Source organism: Furipterus horrens, unplaced genomic scaffold, assembly GCF_987537825.1.
Source record: "Furipterus horrens unplaced genomic scaffold, mFurHor1.1.pri manual_scaffold_10, whole genome shotgun sequence".
Classification (NCBI taxonomy): domain Eukaryota; kingdom Metazoa; phylum Chordata; class Mammalia; order Chiroptera; family Furipteridae; genus Furipterus; species Furipterus horrens.
In genome coordinates, this window is record NW_028327180.1 from 43302723 (window position 1) to 43330714 (window position 27992).

A 27992-nucleotide genomic window follows, 5' to 3' on the forward strand; every position below is an offset into this window, starting at 1 on the left:
CCTTTTTTTCTGCCGGAAGTACAGTTGGCTGCTGGGCTAGGGGGGCGCGGTGGAGATTGACCATTGACCTTTGCCCTTGCCTCGTGTAGGTGATGAACTAGAGGGGGAGAGGCCACCCCGGTTTCCTTTTGGGGTACCTGAGGGTGTGCGTTGGGAGAGGGCGAGGCTGTTAACCGCTTCGGCGTATTGGCGGGAATTGAGAGGGAAGGTTTTGAGATCCTCACCATTGATATGAGCAAAGTGAGACCCCTCCACTGGGCAGGTTTGGAGAGATATCTTCCGATATCTTCCCCTAGGAGCCTCCTTTGCCCGGAAGCGATGGAGGGATCTAGTTAGCTGGAGGAAGAGGTGCTTTCCTTTGGCTGGAAGTAGCCCTCTGCCACTGACCAGCCACCCCTTTCTCGCAGCGTTGGGGCACAGCGCATCTTCCTGCTTCCTCCCACAGAACCGATTTCCGGCCTCCGATCCTCGGGCGAGATGTTACTGTTGCTGCTGCTGCTCCCCGTGTGCCGGGCCGTGGAGGTTAAGCGGCCCAGGGGCGTCCCTCTCACCAGTGAGTCTGCCTCTGGATGTGGGGGGTAGGGTGTAAAAGGCTTCTACTTTGGTTCCTCAGGTAGGCATTTACAGCTTCTGACCTCAGTTTCCCCGACTCTGGGTAGGGAAGGGGGCAGTGCTTCGCCAGTGGGTGGAAGCAGAGGTGCCATTAGATTGAGATTGCTTCTTCCTGCCCTGGGCTGATTCTCTTGCCCACCTCCCCAGACCATCATTTCTACGATGAATCCAAGCCTTTCACTTGCCTGGATGGTTTGGCCACCATCCCTTTTGATCAGGTCAACGATGACTACTGTGACTGCAAGGATGGCTCGGATGAGCCAGGTGAGTTTTTCTCCATTCGTTCATTCATTCATTCATCATACATTTATTGAGCACCTGGTTGAATGCCAGGTCTTTTGTGGTAACTAAGAGAGACCCAGTCCTGCTCCCTGTTGATTGAGTGGGGAAAGCAGGCACAGAAGCGAATGGTCATTGGTTTGGTGAGGAGAGAGAGCCACAGGCGCTGTGGAACCCCAGAGTGGCTCCCACCGAGTCTGGTGATCAGTAGGTGTGGTCTCAGCTGCATCTTAAAAGGTGTTGCAAATGGAGAGGCCAGCATGTGTAAGCATCCAGAGATGTGAAGTGGGGGGAGGGGTCTGAGGGTTAACAGAGAGGGAGGTGAAAGTGAGGGAGGGAGGAGTTGGTGGCACTGCTCTGAGGGCCTCAGTGAGGAGAGTCAGAAGGGAGCACTGGAGAACTGTTTCAGGCCCTGAGTGTGCAGCCGTCTCTTTCCCTTACTCAGCAGTGGCTTTTCTGTTCTTCTTGTGCTCTCTGTGTGCATGTGTGTCAGGGTTCTGTCTGGGTGGGAGTGATGGGGAAGGCCCTGGGCACACTCTGAAAACTCTTTTTTCTTCCTACAGGCACGGCTGCCTGTCCTAATGGTAGCTTCCACTGTACCAATACTGGCTACAAGCCCCTGTACATCTCCTCCAGATGGGTTAACGATGGAGTTTGTGGTAAATGAGATCCCACTGGGATTGGGGGAAGAGGTGGGGGGTGGAAGGAGGAAGGAGATGCTGTAGGGTCTGATGGTGCCCCTGCCTCTGCCCCCAGACTGCTGCGATGGAACGGATGAATACAATAGTGGAATCATCTGTGAGAACACTTGCAAGTATGTGGGTTCCACCCACCCCTTAAGACCTTGCCTTGCCCCGCCTGGTGAATCAGGCCCCTCTCTTTTCTTTTTTTGGAAATGGAGTGCTCACTCTGTGCCAGGTGCCTTGTGAAGGCTCCACCACCAGTTTTCCCTCTGGCCAGGAAGCAGGTACAACCATTTGTGTGTTCAACAGTTGGGGAAGCTCAAGTTTAGAAAGCATGACTTCCTCAGTGCCACATAGCTAGGAGATAGTAGAGCTGAGACTTGAACCCAGGTCAGTCTAACTTGAGACTCCATGCTTTTAATTGCTACGCTGTGGAGCAGGACCTGAAAACTGAAATGCCCAGGGCATGTAATCTAAACAGCAGAAGCTGGCTGAGTATAAGGCATTAGGGAGTGAAGGGGATTGTGGCACCTAAAGGGATAGCTGCCCTCGATTCCTGTCAGTTGACAGCAGGTAACAGAATCTGATATGTTTTTCAATGAAACCAAAACTCCTGATGTTCATGTAAACTGTCCTGATTGAAGACCTTTCATTTAACTATAGAGGATTGATTATGTACAGCACACTTACCAGCAAGACTGTCCAGGAGTCTGTGACTTCTGTGCTTTCCTCTCCTTGCTGTCCTGGGAGCCAACTTCCAGCTCCACATCTCAGCACTCCGTAGTCCCTCTCCTGACCCTGAGAGTGGCGAACTGTCTACTCTCTCTCTTCCCAAGGACGGGCTCTGAGGCCAAGAGAGCCTGGGAAGATGGAGGATTTGCTCTCATCTTTCCCAATATGGGGGAGCAAGTTGGGTTGAGCCCCTTGGGAAGAGGCATATCTGATGAGTCCTAAGTGATTCCTGGCGGTGCTTTTATATCCCCTCACCCCAGAGAGAAGGGCCGCAAGGAGAGAGAGACATTGCAGCAGATGGCAGAGGTTACCCGTGAGGGTTTCCGCCTGAAGAAGATCCTTATTGAGGACTGGAAGAAGGCCCGGGAGGAGAAGCAGGTGAGCCACCCCATGCGGCTGACCCAGGACCGTCTGGGCCCTGAGGCCTGGAGGCATGGGCTGGCAAGGCCGGGTGGAGTTGACATCTCCCTACAAGTGGTGTCCTAGGGCCAGTTACTGTCTGTGCCTTGGTTGACTCATTTGTCCACTTGGCATTTAGTCAGTGGTTAAGCCTGTGGTCAGCATCGTCGGCCGTCGTCGGCAGCCGTCCGTCTCGAGAGACGATGGCGTAGCTTCTTGAGAGTCTATCTGCACCGCCGAGAATGGCTGTGCAGTCCGATTCGGGAGTGACAATCCCTGCCGCACTTGGTACAGGTGAAGGCAGATGGCCGTTGTTGCTGCTGTTGACGCTGCTTCCGCCTCGATCTTTTCTGGACCGCCTCCTCGTTGCGCGCAGCCTCTGCCCGTGACGTACCTTGCCTGACCGCGAGCCTCCAGGCTAGGCGGTCGTCTGCTTGAACTTCCCAGCATAGGTGGTCAGCATAGGTGTTGACTAAAGCTTTAGGTGGCAGGCTGAAGTGGGCTTGGGGGAGTTCTGCTGCCTCCTAGAATAAGAGAGATACCTCTCTGCATCCTGGGTCTGTGGGTCTGTTGTCTCTAAGCTGGGGCTGATGACTCTGTGACTGGGGGAGGACTCAAAATCACGTTAGCAGCCACTGAGTTTGTTCAATAAGGTCAGTGCTTTGGGAGCCAGAAGAGGGTGAACCCCCAAGTGTGTGTCTCCCTCCCTTGCCCATCACGTGCTTGGCTATTTGATGGGTCACAGTCCTCAACGCTGCTACTGGGCTTCTGCTCGACACACTGAGCAAGGGTTCCAGCCCTGTTTCTCTGCCCGGGAAAGGTTCCAGGTCTTTCTCTCCCATCTCCATGGCCTGGCTAGTGAGATCCCTCCCAAATTCATGGGGCAATGAGCTCCTTCCCAGGTTCAGGGGATGGTGGGGGAGCTATGTGGAGAGGATGTCTCCAAGTGATCTTTGTCCTCCTGGGGAGTTGGGAGGACCCTGGCAGCAGACCAGGCTGAGGTGTCAGCCAAGGTCTTGTGAGGCAAGTCATCCTGTGGGTGCTTGGGCTAAGACACTACAGCCTGGGACCCCATTCCTAGAGCAGAGCCTGTCCAGCACACTCATTCCGTCTTGAAATATCCACAGAGGCCTAGAATGTGCCATGCACTGGGCACGAGGCTTGAAGCACACAAGGAACTGCCTCATGGGTACATTGTCTGGAAGGAGGGACAGACAGAAAATGATGTTCAGGGTTGCTGGGCATAGTGGAGACTTGCCGGTCCCCCTCCTCCTACTGATCTTGGGGTCCAGAAGCCGAGAAGACTTCCTTGAGGATGAGGCCTCAAAGCTGAAATTGGTTGAGTAATTCAGAGATAGCCAGGCAGTGTTCCAGACAGAAAGAAAGCAGGTGTGAAGAACTGGAGGCAGAGAGCACTTGGAGGTCTGAATGTTGTTAGGGTGGTTGAGTCCTAGAGTTTAGGATAGCAATGGGGCAGTTGGGGCTGGAGAGGCAGCAAGGGCCTGGTCACATGCAGCCTTAGGGCTACATTAGGTGTTTGGGCATTATTCAGTGGGTTGAAGGAAGCCACAGCAGGGCTGGGGATGGGGAGCAGGGAGGTGTGAGTTTTGGAAAGACTGCGGTTGTCTTGTGGAGTAGAAGCAGGGAGGTGGCAGTCCGTGAGGAAGAAGGTAGAACAGAAGGAAAGCTGGCTCCTTGCCTTCTGCTCACCCAGCAAAAGCTCACTGAGCTACAGGCCGGAAAGAAGTCTCTGGAGGACCAGGTGGAGATGCTGCGGGTGATGAAGGAGGAGGCTGAGAAGCCAGAGAAGGAAGCCAAAGACCGGCACCAGAAGCTGTGGGAAGGTATGTCACAGGGGGGCCATGACTTGCCCTTGGCTCCTGGCCAGGAACAGTCTGGCCCAGGAGACTTGCTCTTCACCTATTTGTCTGTTTTTTCTGCTGACTTTCTTGATCTTGGTGCCTCAGTTCCCTGCGTGCCTAGTTGTCTTCCACTCTGTGTTGGTCATTGTATTTGACGTTCATTTACAGGATTAATTTGCAGCCTAGGATGAGAGGTACTTCTCTAGATAGGAGGGACTTTTCTTCCTGCCAGCCTTGTGGGAACACTAACATTCAGGAATCCCCAGATCCAAATCAAGGTTGAAGCTGAGATCTGAGTGTAGGCCAGGCGATTTCCAGTCCAGCCTCTCTCCTCCCACTGTGGGGATAGCCCCATGGGTCACAGTCTAGTTACTTGAGGCGGGGGTGTCTGCTCTTATCTACCCAGATTAGACTTTGATTTCTGTCTCCTTGGCCCCACAAGTTCTCATCAAAACAGACATCCAGACTTACCAGGATTGGCAAATCCTTTAGAGCAAAATCAGCCTCTGCATCTCTTACCTTCGCAAGTGCCCCTTAGCCCTGGCAATTTGTACTGCCTTGGAGTTTTTTGCTTATTTTTTAAAAGATTTTATTCATTTATTTTGAGAGAGGGGAAGGGAGGGAGAAATAAGGAGAGAAGCATCAATCAGTCACCTCTCACACGCACCCTGACCAGGGACTGAGCAGCAGCCCAGGCATGTGCCCTGACTGGGAATCAAACCAGAAAACCTTCGCTTTTCGGGACAACACTCAACCAAATGAGCTACACTGGTCAGGGCCTGCCTTAGTTGGTTTTAAGATGATGTTTTATGCCGTGTTCAGCATTTTCTCACTGTTGGCAGGTTGTGCTACCATTACAGGAAATAGAAGCCTTGGTCTTTGTTCTCAGTTTGCTCTGTTGGGGACACACCATGGAAGCAGGATAGAAGAGGGAGGTGGGACAGAAACCCTCTGCTCAAGACTAGTTACAGGACAAAGCATTGCTGGAAGGATTTGGATGCGTGGTTCCAGCTGATTGTGTGCCTGGAAACCACGGCCCCAGTTCTGTCTCTCTGGGTGTCTTCTGCATTCTTCCTTCCCTCTCTCTCTCTACCATGATTTCTTATAATCGATAATTCAGTAGTTTATCCAACAAGTATTTACTGAGTGCCTGCTGTGTGCCAGGCCTACCCCAGATGGGAGCGATACAGCATTGAACAAGATGGAGAAGGCAGGGTGGCCATGTGCTGGAGGGCAAGAGAGAGGACAGTGGGGAGAGACAAGGGTAGGGACTGATTAGCAGGCCATACAGGGTGCTAGGGACCATGGGGAGGACTTGAGCTTTTACCCCAAGTGAGATGGGAGTCATAGAGAATTCTGAGCAGAGGAGAGGCCAGGGAGGAGCTGATGATGGAGTGGCTCCCTGTCCAGAATCCCAGGGGCTCATTGGGTAGAGGGACCTGCAGGGATCCCCCCTTCCTTTTCTCCTCAGTGGAGGCCATTTCCCCCCAACCCCCATCCCCCCGCTACACACAGATAACTGAAGGCCTTGGAGACCCAGGGCCTTTAGTGATGTCCTCTGTCCTAGGTGGTCTTCTTTGGCTGACACCTTCCCTCTACTTAGAAATCCACTAAGACTCTATTGCCCTAACAGCTGTCCCCACACTGAGCCTTCCCTTTGAATGCTGTGAAGCTGGTTTGCTTCTTTCTCTCTTTGTCCTGATTGAACCTGGCTTCCTTTACTCTTTGTCCTGGTTTCTGAGGCCTGGATTTCCTGTTGTTTAAATCTGTGAACTTTCTCTCTGCCTCCTTCATGGAAGCCGCTGCTCCACGGTGACAGTTTTTCTGTTTTGTTCCTGGCGGTCCACATTCTCCTCCTGCTCATTGGGCCTAAGACCCTGGTGCCTCTTCTGGGCTGGGACCCTGACCTCTGGCCTCCTCTCTCTTTGGTTCCCCATGCACCAGTCCAGCTGTACCTGAATATGACTGCCTCTAGATGTCCCACGGGGACTCTAGTCTCCATTCCCAGACCTCCTTCATGTTGGAGAGTGAGCCTGGTGGGGGGCTTGGGTTCTTCTTGTGGGGACGCCCAGACAGCAAACCTAAGGCATGGTCCCTCGCCCACCCTCGCATGGTCTCTGCCAGCCCTCGCTCGTTCAGATCAAAGTCCCAGGGCTGTCCTCCATGGCCCCCACCGTGGCCTGCCTCTGGGCCCTGCTGCCCAGCATAGCGCCAGGCACAGTGTTAGCGGAGGGCAGACTTCTGGGTGTGGGGAGCCAGAGAGGGGCTAACGGGCAGTGGAGGGTGACAGAGCTGGCTCTCCACAGAGCAGCAGGCTGCCTCCAAGGCGCAGCGGGAGCAGGAGCTGGCGGCCAGCGCTTTCCAGGAACTGGATGACAACATGGACGGGGTGTGAGTGTGCCCAAGCTGCCTGCCCTGCCCGGGCCTGGGGTCCCCCTCTCCCACCTGCCTTTAGAAACCAGCCTCCCCCACCAACTCCTGCCTCCTTCCCATGGGGTCTGAGCTAGTCCCAAACTCTGAACGAGCCTTTACTTACTGTGTGAAGTGGGTCTGAACAAGCAGGTGGCTGTGGAGATGAGGGAAACCGGCCTGCCAAGAAACTGACTGAGATGACAAGGATTCCCACTGCTCTTCCCAAGCCTGTTCTGTGGTCAGAGCCAGGGTCCCAGCTGTGCCCCTAAACTTGCTGGCTGACCCCAAGCCCATGGCTCAGGGAGAGCAGGCTGTCGGGAATGAGGAGGCTGGGCAGGCACCTCAGGTGTGAGGAACAGGGACGTCACAGGATGGAGGGAGCAGAAGGGGCCGGGTGGGCCATTCCCTGGTTGGTGTGGTGATGGGTGGGGGACAGAATGTGGTGCCCAGGCCGTCGTGGGTTTGGGCTCCTCTGGGTGGGGGGCACTGGGAAGAGGGCAGTTGGATGTGTTCGGTTCTGAGAGCGGAAGGAAGTGGATGCTGCCGGTGGGTCAGGAGAACAGGGTCCTGGGAGTCACGGAGTGTAGGTGTCTCCTGATCCCACCGCTGTCTCTGAGCCCCTTAAGTGTTGTGGAGAGTTAAGGAAGGGATAGGAGACAGGGGACTGGGTGGTGGCCAGTACCTATCCTTGCCAGGGTTGGGGGCTGGAGGGGGCTCACCTTCTCCCAGCTTCCTGCTGCTCACCCCTCTGTCGATCTCTGCCTGCGCCCCTGCAGGGTCTCAGTGGCTGAGCTGCAGACCCACCCGGAGCTGGACACAGATGGAGACGGGGCGCTGTCAGAAGGGGAAGCCCAGGTATCTCACCCTGCCCCTTGGCCTGGGATTCCTAGAAGGGATTGCCCCAGGAGACTGCAGGGGCAGGGGACAGGCTGGCTCTGGGCTGCCCCCTGGAGAGCTCCCTGCTGGCCCCAGGCCAGGGCTGCTGGGGCACCTGGCCTCACCTGAGTGAGCCAGGCAGGCAGCCACCCAGTATGCCACTTCTCCCTGCCCTTTGGATCCTGGTGGGGTCATGTGGGTGCCACAGGGTGTCTGGTCAGGACAGAGCTAAGTTTCCCACTCACAAGCCCCCATTGGCTCCCATGAGTGTTTGTACCCAATTTGCACTCCTCACGTGTGCTTTGGCTCCCTGTGCAATCTGGACCCTGCTCCTCGTTGCTCTGTCCATCACTGTCCCCTGCTGGGTCCCTTCCTGACCCTCCTCGGCCTCTGCCTTTCCGTCCTAGGGCCTGGTGATTTCTGGTGCTCTTGCTTTTTGCCTGTCTCCTCACTCCCCCTGGTCCCTCCAGGATGCACCCCCATCCGGTTGGGGAGGGGGTCCTTTTCCTTGCCGGCCTGTGCTGCCCCCTTCTGGCTGCTGCCCCTCACTGCACCTGGCCCAGCCAGGCCCTTGGCAGTCATCTCGCCCACTCTGGGCCTGCAGCCTGAGGCTCCTCCTTACCCATGGCTGGGGCACAGGAGGGGCACCTGGAGGCCCGCATCTTGACACCACCCCAACACACACACACAGACGCTGCTTGGGGGAGACATGCAGATGGATGCTGCCTCCTTTCATGACCGTGTCTGGGCTGCCATCAGGGACAAGTACCAGTCTGAGGTCAGTAGGGAAGGGGCAGGGATGCAGTCCTTCCTCTCCCCTTCCTGCCCCCTGACACCTCACAAAGGAACTGCCTCCAGTTCTGGCACTGGGCCACCTTGGCCAGCTGGGCTACCCCAGCCCCGCTCCCAGCTGTTGGTCCCTCCCTGCAGGCCCCATAGAAAGGGTGGAGGCACTGAGGCCACCCCTGAGGCCATGGCTTGAGCGTGGACCCAGCCCCATAGGGATGGGGGGCAAACCCCAAGTCCATAGCACCAAACACCCTCTACCCGTACCAGGTGCTGCCCACCACCAGCCCGCCAGTGCCTTCTGTGCCTGACCTGACAGAGTCCAAGGAGGAACAGTCCCTGGTGCCCTCACAGCCCATGGAGGAGGAGGAAGAGGAACAGGAAGAAGGGGAGACAGAAGAGGAAGAGGAAGAGGAGGAGGAGGATTTCCAGGTACAGAAGGAACAACCCAAGGTATGTGTGAGGGGAGAAGCGCGGATGTCCTGGGGGCAGGGCCATTCTCTGACTTTGTCCCTTTCCCAGGAGGCCCCACCCCCACTCACACCCCCACAGCCGGCCAGCCCCAACAGGGAGGACAAAATGCCACCCTATGATGAGCAGACGCAGGCCTTCATTGATGGTAAGTGCTCACTGGCCTGGGAGGGAGGGAACCTTGCCCATATCTGCCACTGTAGGTGCCCAAGAAGCATGTTCCACCTGCTCCCCAAGTAAGCCAGAGGGGCTGGGAGCATCCTGGAGTGTGTATTTGGGGCCTAGAGATGCCAGTACCAACCCCAGCAGTCCCAGGGGCCCTTCTGGCTCCTTACTGGCTACTGCTTGTGTCACCCTTATGGGCGGGGAGCAAGTGGTGCCACAGGGGCCCTGGCTCTGATCCCTTGGGAGCTGAGAACCTGGGCAGTGGAGTGGGGACTGCAGCTGGTGAGACCCACAGGGCCTTCCATGGTACAGTCCTACCCAGAGCAGTCCTGGGGGGCTGAGGGGTGGGGAAGCAGGCATGTCTGGGTACTCTTCCCTCTTCCTGAATTTGGATAGGGGTGCCTCTGACTTTGTCCCCCACTTTGCCCCCCACCAGCCGCCCAGGAGGCCCGCAACAAGTTTGAGGAGGCTGAACGGTCCTTGAGGGACATGGAGGAGTCCATCAGGTATAGCCACAGCAGGGTAGAGTCTCCACCTGCCCCTCAGCTGAGCTCCCCAGAGGTGGTGGTAATAGGGAGTTGTCGAGGCAACCACTGCTACCAAGGCTCCGCAGTGGCTCCTGAGGGGTGGGTCCCCAAGCGGCAGGGAGCTGGAGCCCAGGCCCCAGGTGGCCCTTCGTTAATCACGGGGGCTCCAGTGTGGTCCTAAGCTAATCTGTGGCAGCTAGGCTGCTCCTTCACCACTTTGCCTTCCCTTGCAGGAACCTGGAGCAGGAGATTTCCTTCGATTTCGGCCCCAACGGAGAGTTTGCCTACCTGTATAGCCAGTGTTATGAGCTCACCACCAATGAGTGCGTCCCCTGCTTCCCCTGCCCCAAGGGCGGGCGGGCAGGCCGGTGAACTTGGAGGGTCTGAGCCTGAGTAAGGTCACAGGGGAGTGAGGGCGGCAGCCTTAGGGGCAACCAGTGTGGTTCTGAGGGCCTGTGTGAACCCCCCTCCCCGCCTCTGTGTGTGGGGATGTCAGAGAGGTGGGGGCCTTGTGTCTTTCCCACCCACCAGCCCCGTCCAATGACAGGTACATCTACCGGCTCTGTCCCTTCAAGCTTGTCTCACAGAAACCCAAGCTCGGCGGCTCCCCGACCAACCTCGGGTGAGTGGGCTTAGGCTGAACTCCCCTCTCCTTGGTACCCCCAAGCCCCCAGACAGCCCACCCTCAGCACCCCTCTCTCCCACAGCACCTGGGGCTCATGGGCTGGCCCTGAACATGACAAGTTCAGCACCATGAAGTACGAACAGGGCACTGGCTGCTGGCAGGGCCCCAACCGTTCCACCACTGTGAGTGGGCAGGGGACAGGGTGGGAGGCCAGGTGAGGGAACCCATGCCTGGCTGAGCCCACCTGAGTCCCACCTGCCCACCCACCCTCCCCAGGTGCGCCTGCTGTGTGGGAAGGAGACAGTGGTAACCAGCACCACGGAACCCAGTCGTTGCGAGTACCTCATGGAGCTGATGACACCTGCTGCCTGTGCAGAGCCACCGCCTGAGCCCCCTGCAGACAGTGACCATGATGAGCTCTAGCCCTCCCCAGCAGGTGGGCAGGGAAGGGGGCCTCTGTCTGCCTGCACTGGGGGGTGCAGCGGTGTCTTAAGTAAAGCAGGTTTAGGTTGGCACCACCTCTCCTCACCAGTGTCCCTTCTCTCTTTCTTTCTTGTTGGGTCTTCCACCGGCCCCAGAACCTCAAGACATGAAACCAACTCCCAGTGCCGCTGCCTACCTGCTCCACAGTCTGTGGGTGGAGACCTGCCCCTCCGAGTCTCCTTGCCCTCCCCACAGGCAGGGACCATGAGGGGCCCCTTGCCCTACTCTCAGGGGGTCAGGTGGGGCAGAGCCATTTTCCAGAGCCTTAGTGGCCCCCAGAGATAGACTAAAGGAGTGCACCCTCCCCAGGCCCGCAGCCTGGTGGCTCACTGCCTGCTCCACCCTGCACTCTGCCCAGGGCATCTGCCTCCCCTGCTGTGGGGATAGCGAATTGACTGTGACCTTGAAACAATAAATGATACCCCCAAACCATCTATGTCTGCCTTGCTTTGTTTGGGCCAAGGGTGGGCATAGGGCAGAATGCATGGGCAACAGAACAGCTATGCAGGTCCTGGGCTTGCCTCCTCTGCCATCAGGCTGGCTCCCCAGGTGAGGCCTCATCAGAGCCCAAGTCACATGTGAGATGGTTAACACCTGAGACACCCACAGACAGCCATGTCGGGCACCAAGAAACAGTCTCCCACTCATCCCTGAGTCCCGTCTGTGTTGCAGGTGGGCTAAGAAACTTGCGATGAGACCCAAGCTCAGAGGACAGTGGCTTGAGCAAGGCCGCTCAGCCAGGGCCAACACACACTCCAGTGCTCCATACCCACTGGTGCAGACACCCAACTGCAGCCGTAAGATTCTGAACTTTTATTTTCTGGCATGAAAAGTACAAATAATTAAACAATTCCATGTAAAAGTCTGTTACCGCGGCCAGGCCTGTAATCCGGTAATAAATAGTCTAAACGCAACGCAAAGTGTTCTTGTTGGGTTTGGGGGTTTTATGTCCTTTTTTTTTTTTTTCCCCCCCGCAGTTCTTTATCATCTCCAACATATGGACTCTGTCATGACGTGAAACCTTCCGAATAAATAACAGGATGATGAAGGGAGGGCTTGAGGGGCTGAGCCTCCTCCCCATGGGCCCTGCCCCTGCCCCCCAGGGACATGGAAGACCCCAGGCGCCCTCTCCTGGGCTGGCCTCCTGGTAGGGGGCCTGGCTGGCTGGGCTGAGTTGTGTTTTAGAAAAAGAAGTGCCCTCCCAGTCTTGGGGGTAGCAGGGGCCTAGGCCTCAGTGGGGGGGCTTGGGGAGGTGCCCTCTCCAGAACCCAGCCCCCCCAGGGTGGGGGACAAACCCAGCCCTTATTGCTCACAGATGCCCCTGGCACGCTGCCCACATCCCCGCGTGCAAAGAGGGCAAAGGGGAGAAAGCCCCAAGAAACAGGGTGAGGGAGGGACCCGCTGGGGATCCTGCCCTGCTGGAGGGGAGTGGGGAGATTGGGAGGACTTAAAAACCACAAGAATAAATAGGTTCATGTATCAAGAACAAGCTAGGGTTTTCACCAGCTAAATAGGACTGAAAAAATTCTCAAGACGAGCAAAAATAATCCCATTGAGACCCGGCGTTGCTGGCCACGTGGGGGACTGCCCCAAAGAGTGCACATGCCCCCCTGGTGCCACTCGGCTACTGTTACTGTTATTAATAATTATTACTTTAATGATTCCACTTCCCCTTTTATAAATAAATTAGGCATAACCACGTCTCAGCAAAACTTAAAGAAACAAAGAGAACATCGTGGTCCCTTTAAACTTGCAAACTGGATGAAGGAACAGAAATATACACAAATGTCCTTACAGGGCAACAAGAATAAATAGTTAACATAGCAATAAGTTAAAACTACAAGAAGCTAAATTCGGCAAAAAAGTACAAGAAAGTTAACTGGTGCCAGTTTATGTCTGGGTTCTTTTTTCCTGTTTTTTTTTTTTTTTTTTTTTTTTTTTTTTTTAATCTCTTCTGTTTCTTTTCTTCCTTTTTTTGTTGCTTTTTTTCCTCTTCTGTTTGTTTTTTTGTTGCTTTTTTGATTTTTTTTTCTTTTTGTTCCTTGCAGCAGAAGCTCCACAGACGTTTAATAACAAACACGGGGGAGGAATGGGGGAGAGAGAGCTGGGCAGTCAGATGGGGCCATGGCCAGACACCAAAGCAGGGACACTGGAGGAAGGTCAACTGAATTTAAAATTGGGGTTTGCAATTTTCAGTTATTACTAGGCCCACTGAGGAGGGTGGAGGGCTGCAAGGGCTCTGGCCTTTGGCTTCTGTTGGAATTTTTTGTTACAAAGAATGAAAACTAGGGGAACGAAAAGTCCAGACAGAAGCCAGGGCTGGGTCTCCGAATGGAGGCTGCGTCCACTACCCACACTCATCTGGAAAGACGGAAAAACCCAACAAACTGAAAGAGGGTGACGAGTGGATGGGAAGGAAGTACGGGGCTGGGCCCCTGGGCTCGTCCACCCTGGGCCTGGTGAGGAGGCCCTGGGTTGGAAGAGGCTCAGGGCCCAGCCTCCCCTCAGCCTCATAGGCTAGAGCCTGGGCCCAGAGTAAGCTCAGCCCCAGGGACAAGGGGTCCTTTGGCCTCAAGAGTTGGGGGGGGGGGTGCTGCCTCCAGCCCACCATGATGCCAAAAGTGAACGAGGTATCGTGTGTCTGGATGCATGGACGCTGTGTGTTCACGCCTGTGTTCATGGGTGGCATGGACCACTGATGAGCCAGAAGAGCTCTGCAGAGAACTCAGCAGGATCGAGTGGGGCTGAGTGCCGGGACAGGTGCTGGGCCGGCCTGGCTAGAGGAATCAGGACTGGGCCCTCTTGCCTGGGCCTGAGGGATGCTATGGGCATGTCTGTGTGTTCTTGGGTATTATGTCTCCGTTTCTCTGTGAATGAGTGTCTAGATTTGTGTCTCCAAGTGTATGTCTCCACTTTCATGTATCTCCGTGTATGCATGGAAATATTTGCATGTCTACATGTGCCGGGGTCCACATCTGCCTGTGGCTACATTTGCCCATGTCCATGTTCAATAGCTGCCATGTTTACACGGCCCTGTATTTAAGTGTTCTATAGTTTATCCGAGTGTCTGTCTACTGTGTGTCTGAGTTCGGCTGAGTTCTTAAATGGGTCCAGGTCATGTCTCTGGGCCTGTTAGAGCTGCTGTGTGTTTCTCTGTGTGGCCCCATGGCCTGCCAGCCCCTAAGCCCTGCTCCCTGTCTTTGCCTCAGTTGGTAAACATAGCCTGTCAAAATATTTCTTTTTTTTTGTCTTTTTTTTTGTTTTTTTTTCAAGTTCAAGAATCCCCAGTAAAAATTCTCCACGAGGTCTTTTTCCGTTTTTACAAAAATAGAGTTTTTCTTCCCCTCCCACCCCCCCTTTTTTTTCATTTTGTTTCTGTTTCCAGCCCCTCACCCTGTTCCTCACAATCCACCAAGGGGCTCTGGGCCAGGGATGCCCACACCCCTCTCATGTTTTGCTTTGTTGGGGATTTTTAAACCTGTTTCCTCCCCCATGTAGGCTCACCTCAGCACTGGGGAGGCCTGGAGGAAACCCCCAGCACCGCCCCCCAAAGCCATCCCATGGAGGGTGGTTGAGGGTTGGATGGGGGCACATCTCTGCTTTCTTTTTAGCCGAAAAAAGAAACAAAAGCCATCACCATGAACAAAACCAAGATGAGAGAGTGAACAGCCCAGCCTGGGGTAAGGGCAGGAGGATGGGGTGGGGGACCCCCAGGCCCCCCCCCCCCTCGTTGCCTGCAAACCCTCCCAGCCCAAGTGCTCACCCTGTGGTTGCCGCAGGGGTGCAGGGCCTCGTGCTGTTCGTGGTCTGCCTGTGCTGTCTCTCTCGGGCCCCTTCTCTCTCTCTCTCTCTCTCTCTCTCTTTCTCTCTCTCTCTCTCTCTGCTGCCCGGGGAGGGTGGGGAGGGCGGCAGTGGCTCAGGCCTTGTGCTGTTTGCTGGTCTTGAAGGACACCTGCAGCACGCGCTCGCCCAGGCGGTAGCCGTTGAGGCTGGCGATGGCCATGGCCGCCTCATCGTAGTTGGTCATGGTGACAAAGCCGAAGCCCTTACACTTGTTGGTGGTGAAGTCGCGGATGACCTTGACGTTGGTGACTGCCCCAAATGGCCCGAACAGCTGCCACAGCACACTCTCGTCCGCCTCCGGCGACAGGTTGTACACGAAGATGCACCAGCCAGCACCCGTTGCACCCCCCGACAGGCCCACGCCCGCCAGGCCGCTCATGCCGTCGATGGCGATGGGCGAGAACCTGGCGATGAGCGACAGGGGACTACTTTGGGGGTCACGCGGGCTCTGCCCTGACCCCCGGCATGCCCCCGACCCTGCTGTGATCCTGTGTCCCCTGATACCACCATGACCTCTGATCATGCCTTGACCTTGGGACTCTTGTCCTGACCCTGCTATGTCCTCCATCTGTAATCCCATCTTCAACCCCACCATTCCCCAACCTTCACCATGACCTGTACCCACTCCTCCTGACCTCTTGACCATCCCTGAACATTAGTCCCTCACTCATGATTCTGCCTCGAGCCCCAAACTACACCCTGACCCCATGACCTTTGGCCCTACTTGGTCCTTAGCTCTGTTGACCGTGTCTACTTCCCCACACCCCTGGCCACCCCCCTTCCCTGGGTACATCTTCCCATCCAACTCCTGCCCATACCCTCTCTGACTCCATCCTGACCCTGCCTTCAGCCACTTTGTCTCCTTTGTCCTACTGGCCACCCAGCCATGTGCCCTGAGGCCCACAAGAAGGGCAGCGCTGGGAGCCAGATGTGAGTGTAGCCGTTTAAGTGCCTCCCTCCTGTTATTCAGGGCTGAGCACAACTGCCATGGCCTCAGAGTACCTCCTCCCTCTGCCCCTCTCTGGCTTTCTCTTATTTAAATTGTATATTTACAATTGGCTCCCTCTTCTCTAAAAGGGTTTGTTTTCTGTGGTGCCCCAGTCCGGAGCAGCTCCCAGTACACAGCAGGCACATAGCTTCACTCAAATGAGCGGGCTCTTGGGACTAACTGCTCACTCCCTCCTCCAGGCCTTCGCACAGGCCATTCCTGCTACCAGAAATTCCGTTTCCACTCTGTTGCCTCAGACGGGTCGGGGTGCCTTCTGGGTCCCCATCACCCCTTTTGCCCATTTCTTCACCCTCATCACTGTTCATCTATCTGTCTCCTTTCCCACTAGACTGAGATAATTAATAACAGTAACAATAATCATAAGAGCAGCTACCTTTTATTGGGCGCTCACTATGTGCCAAGTACTGTGCTCAGTATCATTTCATCTCCATGAGGGACCCAGTCTGGCTGGGCCATGCTGGGCATCCAGCCACAAGCCAAGCAGCTGGCACTCAGCCTGCACTCAACAGCTCATGATTCAATAAACTCGGGACCCTCACAGGGTCAGGGATGTGGACAATGTCTTGGGGGCCTCGAGGTTCATCCCCAACTACAGGGCAGAATGGGACAATCTGTGACACTCAGTAAGGTCCACCAACAGTGACAAGTGGAACTCAGGCTTAACATAGGAACCAGGGGAATGGCTGTGACCCATGCAACACTGCCCACCTTTTACTGAGCTGGAGAGGGTCACGAACAGGGCCCCTGGGATCAAATTCCATAGTAGTCCTTTGTAGGCATTTACTAGGCTCCACAGCCCCCAAATCTGTTAATGGACATGCTACTCCCTGACAGGGGTAGACATGGCTAAGCTGGCCATTGTGAAGGCAAGGTGGAGAGGGTATCTATCAGGGTGAGGGTCTGAGGAGGGACAGCAAAGGGCTGGGGCAGTGGGGTGGGGGCACTGTTACCTCTTGACTCCGTAGGCCATGTTGAGTAAATTGTCCAACCTGTGGAGCAGAAGGGATGGTCACTGGCTGCCTCCAGGCACCTCCCTGGCTGTGCTGCAGGCTGGCCAGCCTGCCCTCCCTGCCCCCACCCTGTAGGCCAGCAGTGCCAGCCCTGCCCCCACTGCCTGCCCGGCTGGACACCGCCTGGCACGGACCGTGGTCACTCTGGCACCGCCTCTCGCCTGCCCTGCCACATCCTCATCTTCCGTCTCCTGGCTGCCCGACACCCCTTGCCTTCCCCCACCCTGCAGGACTTGGGCCCCCAGAAAGAAAGGTCTGAGTCTCTTTACCACAGTGGCTGTACTGGGCAAGTGATAACATCTCTCTGAGCTTCCAGGTCCCCATCCGTCACATGAGGACAAAACAAAATGCATTCCCATGGGGTTGGCGCAGAATAAGTGTGTGTGCCTGGCATGCAGTGAGCACTTATGAAAAGTGTGTGAGGAAGCTGAGGCAGACACCTGGGGTCATGTGCCAGAGAGGGGACAGTCAGAGCTGGACCTGATCAGGTGATTCTAAACTCAACGCTGATACTGCCACTCACAGTGCCCTGCACGTACCGAGCACCTGCTACCTACAAGGCCCTGGCCACAGCACCTGACAGAAGGCCACATCTGCCCTCTGTTGCCCTGAGCGGCTCCAGCACAGGAGGAGCACTGCTGGTGTCCCTCTGTCCTGCAGGAATGGGGCTCCGGGAGGGCAGCTGCAAGCCTTGGGTCTCTGGCCTGGGGTTCTGGGGTGTCTAGGGTTAGGGCTGGCAGGGGACTCACCGGAAGCGTTGTGTCTGATGGTGCAGGGGCCCTGCATAGCGCCGGGCCGATGACTGGTAAAGGTGAGTAAGCAGGGCCTGCCCTGTCTTCTGACTTGGGTTGTTGGCAAACTTGACCGTGATGGGCTCGGCCGCGCCCAGTGGCTTCTGCCCATTCAGTCCTTTGATGGCCTCCTCAGCCTCAATCCTCTTGTCAAAGCGGATGAACCCCACACCCCGAGACACACCTGCCAGGGGGTGAGTGTGTCATGAGGACCCTGCCTCCTCCCAGAAGATCCCCTCCTGCTCCCTTGATTCTCGCCCTGCCATTCCCCATTTCTCCATTTTCGTCCCACCATGGTATCTCCACCCAGCGCACCCGCCAGGTTCATGCCCACCCCACCCCCATGGTCGGACCTGTGACCTGGTCCACCAGGATTCGGGAAGTGATGATGCGACCGTATTGGGAGAAGAGCTGCTCCATCTCCTTCTGGCTCATAGTCTTGGGGAGCCCGCTGACGTACAGGTTGGCATCCCGGATGGATGCAGAGCTGGGTCTGGCATAGGACACCTGGGGGAGGGTCAGGTGGACATGTGTGAGAGGAAGACCCATTTTGCAGATGAGGAGAGAGAGGCCACCTATGAACCACCACTGAGTCACAGAAATGCTTCATCTCTTCACTCAACAAATATATTTTGAGTGGTCACCATGGTTACAGCCGACTGGGGCTTGGAGGAGAGGACACTACCTTGGCCCTGCCTGCATAGAGTGATGGGAGACTTGTTGCTTCAGGATGTCAAAGGAGCCACACCCCTGGGTCACATGTCGCCCTGAAGACCTCAGGAACTCTTGTGTCCCTAGCTCATGCTGTCACGCTGGACAGCCCGTCAGCATTAAAGCTTCCCACACCTTCGGAAAGTGAGCCTGGGACACTGGTCCCTTCTTTTCCCAACTACACGGGTCCCTGAGAGTATTTAGCCACCAGCCCAACCCTGACAGCTCCTAAATGTCCATCCCTAGCACAACCCTGGCCCCTGAGCTCTCTACCTGTGTGACACCTGCCTTCATGCACCCCAGGAGGGGGCCTCATCCTCAATGCAGAGGCATCTATCTGGCTTCCAACTTCCTCCAACTTGCTCTTCCTCAGTAATGGCAGCTCTGTTCTCCTAGGTGCTCAGGACCCAGCCTCAGTTATCCTTCACACCTCTGACTTTCACACCGACATCCAATCCACCATCAGTCCTGTTGGCTCCACCTTCCTCATTATCCAGAATCTGCGTACTCCCTCCCACTTTCATCTCTGGCCCAGTACCCACCACTGCTAACCCTGACCAGTTCAGTAGTCTGCTCTGGTCCTCACTCCTAACCTCACCTCTCATGGCTGTTCCTCCCACAGCAGCCAGAGGGCGCCTGTGAACATCTGAGCCAGATCATGTTCCTCCTCTGCTCAGAACCGTCCATGGTTCCCACCTTCTTCACAGTTCAAGTCCTTCCCGTGGTCTACCAGGCCATATACCACCTGTCCCATCACCCAGTACTCATCTCCACCTACTTCCCCCTTGATTGCTGTGTTCCAGTCACTCAGGCCTCCTCCCTGTTTCCCAAACACCAGGTCCTGCCTCAGGGCCTTTGTTCTGGCTGTTCCCTCTGCCTGGAATTCTCTTCCTTTTTTCTTCTCTAGGTCTCAGTTGCACTGTTCTCCTAGTCCTCTTCCATCTGAATTGGATCCCCACCCCTACACCCGTTACTTTCTTTTAAAACACTTCTCTTAGAATTACACATGTTTTAGCATGAACTAATTGTGAATTAGAAACGTTTTAGTACGATCGTTCGATTCATGTCATTAATTACGGTCCAGCTGAACAATGAAACTGTAGCTGTTTTTAAAAAATGGTGGACATGGATATTGATTTCTCTGAAACAGTGGTGAGTATTGTGAAGTGGAGGAAAGAAAAAGTCCATTTATGGAGCAGCAAGTATTGTGTGACCCCATCTCATTGTGTGTTTGTCAATGTCCTGGAAACATGAATTTAAGGGTCCACCCCCAGTGCTAACAGGGTGACCTATAGCTAGTGGGGGCAGAGGGTGTCATGAGCTCCTCTCCCCTTTTATGCCAAAGTCTATTTCCTATTTCTTCTAAATTAACCTCTGACCATACCACACAGCCACCCTGGCAGACACACACACACACGGCCACAGTATGTTATCCAATGCACAGTCATGGTGACTACCCAAGCAAAAGGGTAACACAAGGCTTCAGTCACATTCATGGCAATTCTAGGGACCTTGTATAATTACAGTAAGAGTTGCATACACCTGTCAAATCACCACATAAGCCCACAACATCACACATGTTCCACCCTGGATAGGGCACAGATAGACATACCCATATAACTTTACTGTGACATACAAACACCCTGCCACAGCTAGACATATCCATGAAGCCCCACCAGGTCACAGCTGGAGTCACAGTGTGTGACAAAGTACCTGTCAAATAGATACCACATCCCACAGACACAGTAACACACCTGAAGTCTGTAATAGCTCAACCTACATGACAACAGTCACTCACTGAGGCACAGGGTCCAGAAAACACCGTTTCACAGCCTAGCATCATACACATACACACAGGGGCTTACAGTTCCTCACTAGGGGCCACCTCACAGGGCTGCTGGGACTAGTTGGCCATAAGGGATCTATCAGTTCACAACCTCACCCCCACCCCAGGGAGAAGAGATTCCTATACCCCTTTTCCCATGGTGAACTGAGGGTCAGATGGATGCCTCTCTAGCCCACCTTCCCTCAGGGTTCAGGAGCAGATATGTGCAGTGGAGCCCAGAGAGGGGGATTTCCATGGTGATCCCACCCCTAGGGAACATGGGCTCCCAGGGTCCCAGCTGCAGCTGCTGAAGGGGTGGTGGGAGGAGTGGTCCTCCCCTAATCCCGCCCTCCCAGACCCTAATTAGGCTCCAGATGGCAGATGGGGCCCACCCCTCTCCATTTCCATAACAAAGGCAGGGAGGAGGCTGCCCACAGGACCCTGGTCACTCTCTCCTAGTGCCAGTTTGTATGTGGAGGCTAATAGTCTCCCCACTGACAAGTGAGGAAACTGAAGTTCAGAGAGGCAAAGCCATTGGCCCCCAGGCTGGCCAGCCAGAAAGCCTTGGGGGAGAGATTTAAACCTCTCAGGGGGTAAACCAACGAGAAGGATGAATGGCATGAAGGGAGTGGTCCTGGTGGGGACAGTCAGAATGAGTACTAATGCGGGGGTGGGGGGGAAGAGGCAACACAAGGGAACAAGGGCACCAACCTTGATGGTCTTTGTCTGCAGTTTGAGGCCGTTGAGGGTGTTGATGGCTTTGTCTGCGTCGTTGGGGTCAGAGTAGTTCACAAACCCATAGCCGAGGCTTTGCCCTGTGGGCAGGACCAGGACAATGACCTACCTCCCTGGATCTGCCAGTATCTTCCCTGACCCAGGTGTGAGAGGATGACCACCCCCAGGACACCTTAGACCCCAGGGCAGAGTCCCACCTGTCCCCATCATCCCCTAGACACTTCACCTCAGGCCACACCTTTCTCCCAATCACACCTGAGGCACCTCCAGAGTCCCACCTGGCCCCATTATACTTGTACTACCAAGGCCATCCCCCACCTTCCTACCTGCCAGAAGCCCCACCTGTGATCTTGTCCCGAACCAACTTGCAGGACTCAATGTCACCAATGCTGCCAAAGAGACTCTTGAACTCATCCTGGGTCATGTTCTGGGGCAGGTAGTTGACGATGAGGTTGGTTTTGCTGTCATCAGTGGCTCCGTTTGTACCAAGGAGTGGCCCATTGGGCAGGGCCGGGCCTGCCGGGCCCCCTGCCACCTGAGACTCCATGGCCCCGAGTATCTGCTGGAGACAACAGGCCACACACGCTCATGGCCCAGTCCCCAGGAGACCAGGGGGGGAGAGGAGAAGCTTGGTGGTGATGGGTCAGTCATGTCTGATATGGGCTTGAAGATGGGGAGAGGACAACGTATTATTCTAATAATCCCTTTCACTCTTTGAGCACTGAACAAAGCACTTAACATAATTTTACTGTGAAAAATTCCACATATAAATGCCATACATGCCCATTTGTATGTTTGCCTGTTTGTCTAAAACCAACTTGTGCATTTTCAGAATAAAATAAATATCTTTGTCTTCAGAATAAAAAATATAACATTTCTATTAGATTTGAAGCCCTCTCTCATAAGTTGCTCCCTGCCCATGTACTTCTCTTCCACCAAAGATAATTCCTATCTCAAATGTGTTGACATTTCATGCATAAATTTCCCAGTAGGCATTTACCCTGTTTTTTCACTAAGCTCTTTAAATTTTATTTATTTTTAAAGATTTTATTTATTTATTTTTAGAGAGAGGGTAAGACAGGGAGACAGAGAAAGAGGGAAACATCAATGTGCGTTTGCCTCTTGCACGCCCCCAACCAAGGAACTGGCCCACAACCCAGGCATGTGCCCTGATTGGGAATCAAACTGGCGACCCTTCGGTTTGCAGGCTGGCACTCAATCTAATGAGCCACACCAGCCAGGGCTAAGCTTTATTTTTTTAAGTATAACATTACACCTGCAAATAATGACAGTTTCATTTATCTCCAGTCTATAATTGTTATTTACTTTCCTTGTCTTAGTGCAGGGGCTATAGTGTAATAGTGCCTTCTTTATTCCTAATTTAAAGAGAATGCTTTAGATATTTTACAGATAAATATGATCTTTGCTTAGGTCTTTTTGTAAATGGACTTTATCAGGTTATGAATGTTTAATTTTATTCCTAGTATCCTAACGATATAATTTTAAAAAATAATGGATGTTTAATTTTATTGAATGTTCTTTTCCTACATTTTTTTTATTGAGATATAACTGACATATTACATATTAGTTTCAGGCATACAATATAATAATTTAATATTTGTGCATATTGCAAAATGATCACCACAATAAATCTAGTTAACATCCATACATAACTACAAAAATTTTTTTCTTGTCATGAGAACTTACAATATCTAATCTCTTATCAACTTTCAAATATATTCAAACATCAATTTTATATGTAAGGGCCACATCAAGAATAATTTTAAAGCCACACTGGGTGAAGAAGGAAACAGGGCTGGATTGATTCGTGTTGTCAGTCATAGGCATGGGAAGGTAAAGTAGCCAGCATCTCATTAGGTCTTGTCTTAGGACATGGTTGGTGAGTAGGCTGCCATTTGAGTTTTCATCTGAAAACTCAAATTGATTAGTAGGGTCTTCCTAGAGGGATGAATTAAGAAAGGTTTGAAGCCACATCCAGTTTCAGCTGGGAAGACCACTGTGATTTACTAGCAATGTCTGCTGTGGCCACAGAATTAGTCAGCAGGTACACATAATCTCAGCCATCCTTGACCCAAAAATATAATTGTTCCCAAGTAGTGTGCCCTGTGGCTAGGTACAGAGCAAAGCCCTCTATAGGTAATTTCTTTTCTTATTCACAACAGCCCTAAAAAGAGGAGGGTTTTACTCCTTCTGCTTAACAGATGTTATGGACTAAATGCTTGTGTCCTCCTCCCAACCCCCAATTCATCTGTTGAAACCCTAACCCCCAAAGTGATGGGATTTGGAGGTGGGGACTTTGGGAGGCAGTTAGGTCATGAAGGTGGAGCCCTCATGAATGGGATTCATGCCCTGTTCAAAGGGACAGGGCATCTTTTTCTACACCATGTGAAGACACAGCAAGAAGACAGCTGTCTGCAAACCAGGAGGTGAACTCTCACCAGGAAATCAATCAACCAGCACCTTGAACTAAGAGAAATAAATGTCTGTTATTTAAGCCACCCAGTTTATATTTCTTTTTTAATGCTTATGTTTTTATGGCAGCTTGAGCTAAAACAACAGATAAAGTGCGATTCAGTGATATTTGGAAAACTATCAAAGACTACGTGGCCTATAAATAGTGGAACAGAGGTTTGCACATGAGCTTTTCTGATCTAGTCTGTATTTCCAACTTCTACTGGCAACCTAGTGCCAGCTCTTGCATTTCCCAGTTGTATTTCCTCAGATATGCTACTTAATGCTTCTGGGTCTCTGCTCCACTTTGCTGAAAACTTCAAATTACTGTCACAGTGGCCTGGGGAAGGATCTAAAGCCATATTTGGGGCCAGTTGGAAAGCATTCTGGGATCACTTAGCCATGTCTGCCATGGGCACAGCCATAAGAAGTTGAAACAGGTTTGTCACATCCACCATCCTTGCCTCATAATCCTGCTAGTAATAATTGTTTCACTCCATTGAGCATCTGCCATGTGTTAGGCGCTGGGTGGTGTGCTTCAAGACGTCATTTCACCTATTTCTCTCAACGATTTTGAGGCCCTGGCCAGTAGCTCAGTTGGTTAGAGCATTGTCCTGATATGCCAAGGTTGCAGGTTTGATCCTAGGTCAGGGCACATGGAACAAATCTGTTTCTCCCTCTGTCCCTAAAATAAAAAAAAAAAAAAAAAAAAAAGCCCACAATTTTGAAAGACAGCAACATATTCTCCATTTTAAAAGTGAGAAAACTGAGCCCAGAGGTGTTGGGTAGTACAAATGGGGGACTCCATTTCAAGCTGTTTGTCTCAAACTTCAGAGCTACTTTAATGACTGTGGTCAATGCATCATGGCAGCTCTGCCACCTTATAACTGTGTGTCCTCAGGGGTAATCTTAGCTCTTCTTTGGACCTCCCCTTCCTTTCCATTTATTCTTATTAAAAGAATGGCACAGGTCAACTCCCCTGCACCTCCAATAGGCTGAGATTGGCTGCCTGCAGGATTACGCTGAAGCCACGTCTGGGCTGAAGAGGAACATGCACTGTGTGGATTAGCAATGTCTGCTACAGGCACCTGCAGTAAAGCAGTAAAACACACACTCCACGGATCTGCATCCTGTCTCCTAACATTAATAGTTTACTAATAACATGGCCATGTATCGAGTGCCTGTTATGTGCCAGACAAAATTCTTTACGTAAGAACTTCCAGGCAATTTACCCAATGTTGAATATAAGGGGACTTTTCTCCATTCAACAGATGAGGAAATTGAATGTCAACAAAGGGGTAGGATTTGTATGAGGTAGGGAAGCAGGCAATAATAGATCAAAAATTTAAATCCAGGGTTTGAACTCCAGAGTCCGCTTTCCTAATGAAAAAGTCAATAATAGTGAAAATAATAACAGTAAAGTGAAGCTGAGCACCCACTCTATGCCACGCCCCAGGCATCACTACATATACACCCATTGTGTTGGCTGAGTTTACTACTCATTCAACAGATACTTATTGGGTGCCACCATGTTATAGCTGCTGGCCTCCCCCTCCTCACTGCACGTCCTCTGACACTCACATTGCCTCTCTGGACCTCTGTGCCTCCACTAAAGAAACAGAGGTCACCCATGGATGGAGATGGATTCTGAATTCCTGTCCAGGCCCACTGGGACAGTTCTGCGATCATTGAGTGTCTGCTATGGGAGCCCAACAAGCATTCAACAGTACACAGCCGTTTTAGGACATACCAGGTTCCAGCTTTGGAGCTCCTAGTATGTGCCAGGCACTGAGCAACTGCAAAGTTTTCACTGACTTCCCAAAACCACACGGAAAGCTGGAGACACCTTCTCTCTTTCTCAGATGGAGAAAGTAAGGGACAGAGGGACCTGTGACTTGCCCGGGATAACTGGGGGAGGTGATGGTAATGCAGTTAGGGTTTCACTATTGACCAGATGGCCCCAAAGCCTACTGGGTTACAGACTCCCCCCATCTCAAATGCTGTCCTCAACTTGGAGGGGGTCAAGAGGTGATTGGGGGTTTTCTACTGGGGATCTTGAGTCTCAGCCTGTGAATCTCACCACCAACCAATCTCTCCCATCTGTGCCAGGGCTTAGTGGGATCAGTGTCGAGTGTGTTTCCTTCATGGCTGAGCCGGCTGAGCCGCTAATGGGGATCAGATTGGTGGAGGTCACACCCACCCTGCTCCCATCTGCAGCAAATGTGTGACTTTGGATGACATGAGGACCACAGGGACCTTTAAGAGCTGTCCCGGGCCAGGATGGAGGGATGAAGTCAGAGGGGTGGAGGGCCTTGGATGCAAAGGCAGATGCTGACTGGGAGCAATGGAACCTTCCCTCCCATTCTTGATCTCTTCCTCTTCCCATTTCTCTCTCCCTTTCCCTGCCATGTTCATTTCTCCCCTCAGCCACTCTGTTTCCTTTTCTGTCTCTCTCAATCTTTCTCCAGCTCTTTTGCACCACTGCACATACATGTGGCATACGAATTTTGCAGTAAACATACCTGTGGTCATTTGCTGTGTAGCCCCTCCAGTGTCTTACTCCCTTGGCCCCCAGCTGCACCCCGGGGGCCCCAGTCACAGTGACAGATGCCTGGATAGCAGTGATAATAGGGCATTGAGTGGCTATGCATGGTAAGGCTGAGCCACAACGTGGTGCTAACTGAACCTCTTACTTCTGGGCCCTTCTCCCTCCATGCAGGGCCCTTCCTGTCTCAACTTATCCTCTTACTTCTTCCCAGCCTGCCCCCATGGTGGGCTTCTGCCTGGGTGCCCTCCATTAGAGTAATCAAGCCTCCAAGGCCCTCCTGTGACCTATGACCACACCCTCTCCTCTTTGTGCATCACTTTCCCTTTTTCAAATAAGGGAACAGATCAGAGAAATAGATGTAGGGGTTATGAGGGTCCTCAGGAAGCCACACGTATGTTCCTGCACCTGGGTGAGCAGTGTGAAGCCCAGAGAGGGGAAGGAGTTGGCTTGAGGCCACACAGCAGGAAAGTGCGGCTTCTAGGGCCTCATTCCTCAGAGCCAGGTGGGCGGGTCCCAGAGTCCAGGAGGGAGTGCTACGCATCCCCCCTCCCACTGTGCTCGCGAGGACTCGGAAGAGGCCCAGAAAGAGACACAACGTACAGAGACATACACACAGAGACCCGAGAGACTGGAAGAGCAGACGGAAGAAGCCGGGGCGCCGGGACCAGACAAAGGACGCGCCACGGCGCGGGGAGCAGAGGCGGTCGGTGAGGGCGGGGGAGGAGCCGGGGTGGGGCTAGAAATGGCCAGCCCCGCCCCCGGGAGACGCCTGGGCTGCCTAGTGGAAATCCGAGGGCTCGGGCGCGGCCGGGCCCCCGGGGCCTTGGGGGGTGGGGCCTAGATGGGCGGGGCTGGGCGTGGTCGAGTCGGGCGTGGCCGAGAGCTGGGGAGCTGACCAGCTCTGTGGCTGCTGAAAGCACTGGGAGCGGGGAGTAGTGCGGGCGGGCAGGCGCGCTCAAGGTCACCCTTCGGCCCAGAGCCTTGGTGAGGTGGGGCTCCTGGACCTGGCCTAGGGGGCCTGCCTTAGCCCTTTACCCCATCGCCCAGGAGGCGAGGGCCCAGCTGCCGGGAAGCCCCCGCGCCGTGGGCCCTCCCCTCCCCCTCCCCTCAGCCTTAGGCGCCCGCGCGATGCCATGGCCCGCGAAGAAGCGCTGAGAAACAAAGAGACGCAGCGGCGGCGGCGGCGGGCCCGCGGGGCCTCCGGGCGCGCCCCCTCCTCTCCCCTCCCCGCTTGCCGCAAGGTCGACTGGCTCGAGGACGAGACGCCCGGATCCCGGGCGCTGCCGAGGCCCGGGGCGCGCGATCCGACGCCACCGCTCCCCGGAGCTCTCAGGGACGCCTTGCCGCCTTGTCCTGGCCCAGTATCAGTGATTGGGGCTCTGCGTTTGCCTGGGCGGCCTGCGGGGTCCAGGCCTGGATAGAGGAGGTATCCTCCGCCGCGGCGGCACCTCCCCCATTCAGCCTGCTGGAGGGGGGCAACTCTGCCCCCAGGGCGTCGTTAGAATGCCCCCCGAATCGCAGCTTGGCTCCCTAAGGCCCCTCAGAACAAACTCTAAGCCTCCTCAGCACTCTGGGCGCGGCCCTGTTCACTCTAAGGCCCTGAGTCTCGGTCCTACCCCCCCCCATCCCAACCTGGGCCTAGCTAGGCCTGGTCCTACCCCCCCACCCTCCATCTTCGCGGAGACTGTGCCTAAACCCCTTCCCGACCAGATTCCCTCTAAGCGACAGGGGAATACCTACAGTGACCATTCTTGTGTGCCCAGCGGGCGCGGTCCGTGTTGAGGGCGGCTCTGGGGGTCGTGCACTCCTTGGGGGGCACTCGATGCTCACGCCGGGGTCCTACCCGGGCGGCCTCAGGCGCGGCCGCTGCAAACGTGTCGGTGAAGGCAGCGGCTCCCTCGAGGGCCGAAGACAGGCCCGAGCCCGGGGGGCGCGCGCGTGCAGATAACCGAGCCCTGGGTAGTCTGCGGGCGGCAGGGAATGAAAAGAGGGAGCGGGCGCGGGAGTGAGAACGCCCCCTGCGCGGCCCCGCGGGGCCCGGGGAGTTTGCACTTCCCAACAGAGATCGCGGTGCCCTGCCTTTCGCCTCTGTCCCTCAGCCCGGCCTGTCCGGTTCCCGGTGCTCAGTCTTCTCCC

At 54.3% G+C, this 27992-nt stretch overlaps 2 protein-coding genes across 8 annotated transcripts; one reads left to right on the forward strand and one right to left on the reverse strand.

Annotated features, from left to right (window-relative positions):
- The first annotated feature begins 5 nt into the window (after nucleotides 1–5).
- PRKCSH (PRKCSH beta subunit of glucosidase II) lies at nucleotides 6–11781 on the forward strand. 5 transcript variants are annotated; one of them, XM_090289640.1, is made up of 18 exons: nucleotides 6–85; nucleotides 408–553; nucleotides 760–876; nucleotides 1455–1550; nucleotides 1648–1705; nucleotides 2567–2684; nucleotides 4420–4549; nucleotides 6874–6958; nucleotides 7756–7834; nucleotides 8547–8633; nucleotides 8912–9073; nucleotides 9164–9260; nucleotides 9714–9783; nucleotides 10038–10127; nucleotides 10352–10426; nucleotides 10512–10611; nucleotides 10706–10865; nucleotides 11008–11344. In XM_090289640.1, exons 2-17 carry the CDS (start codon nucleotides 478–480, stop codon nucleotides 10850–10852), a joined length of 1587 nt encoding a protein of 528 aa, XP_090145766.1. In that variant the 5' UTR covers nucleotides 6–85; nucleotides 408–477; the 3' UTR covers nucleotides 10853–10865; nucleotides 11008–11344. The 5 variants fall into 5 exon arrangements, with proteins under 5 accessions (XP_090145766.1, XP_090145763.1, XP_090145764.1 ...); XM_090289637.1 differs by having other exon boundaries at nucleotides 19–85; nucleotides 446–553; XM_090289638.1 differs by having other exon boundaries at nucleotides 69–89; nucleotides 446–553.
- Nucleotides 11782–14639: 2858 nt separating this feature from the next.
- ELAVL3 (ELAV like RNA binding protein 3) lies at nucleotides 14640–27984 on the reverse strand. Of its 3 annotated transcripts, none has more exons than XM_090289643.1 (7): nucleotides 27597–27984; nucleotides 21179–21395; nucleotides 20813–20916; nucleotides 17919–18072; nucleotides 17524–17749; nucleotides 16715–16753; nucleotides 14640–15180 (listed from the first exon to the last, which is right to left on the reverse strand). In XM_090289643.1, exons 1-7 carry the CDS (start codon nucleotides 27603–27605, stop codon nucleotides 14829–14831), a joined length of 1101 nt encoding a protein of 366 aa, XP_090145769.1. In that variant the 5' UTR covers nucleotides 27606–27984; the 3' UTR covers nucleotides 14640–14828. The 3 variants fall into 3 exon arrangements, with proteins under 3 accessions (XP_090145769.1, XP_090145770.1, XP_090145768.1); XM_090289644.1 differs by having other exon boundaries at nucleotides 14640–15159; nucleotides 21179–21398; XM_090289642.1 differs by having other exon boundaries at nucleotides 21179–21398.
- Nucleotides 27985–27992: the final 8 nt, after the last annotated feature.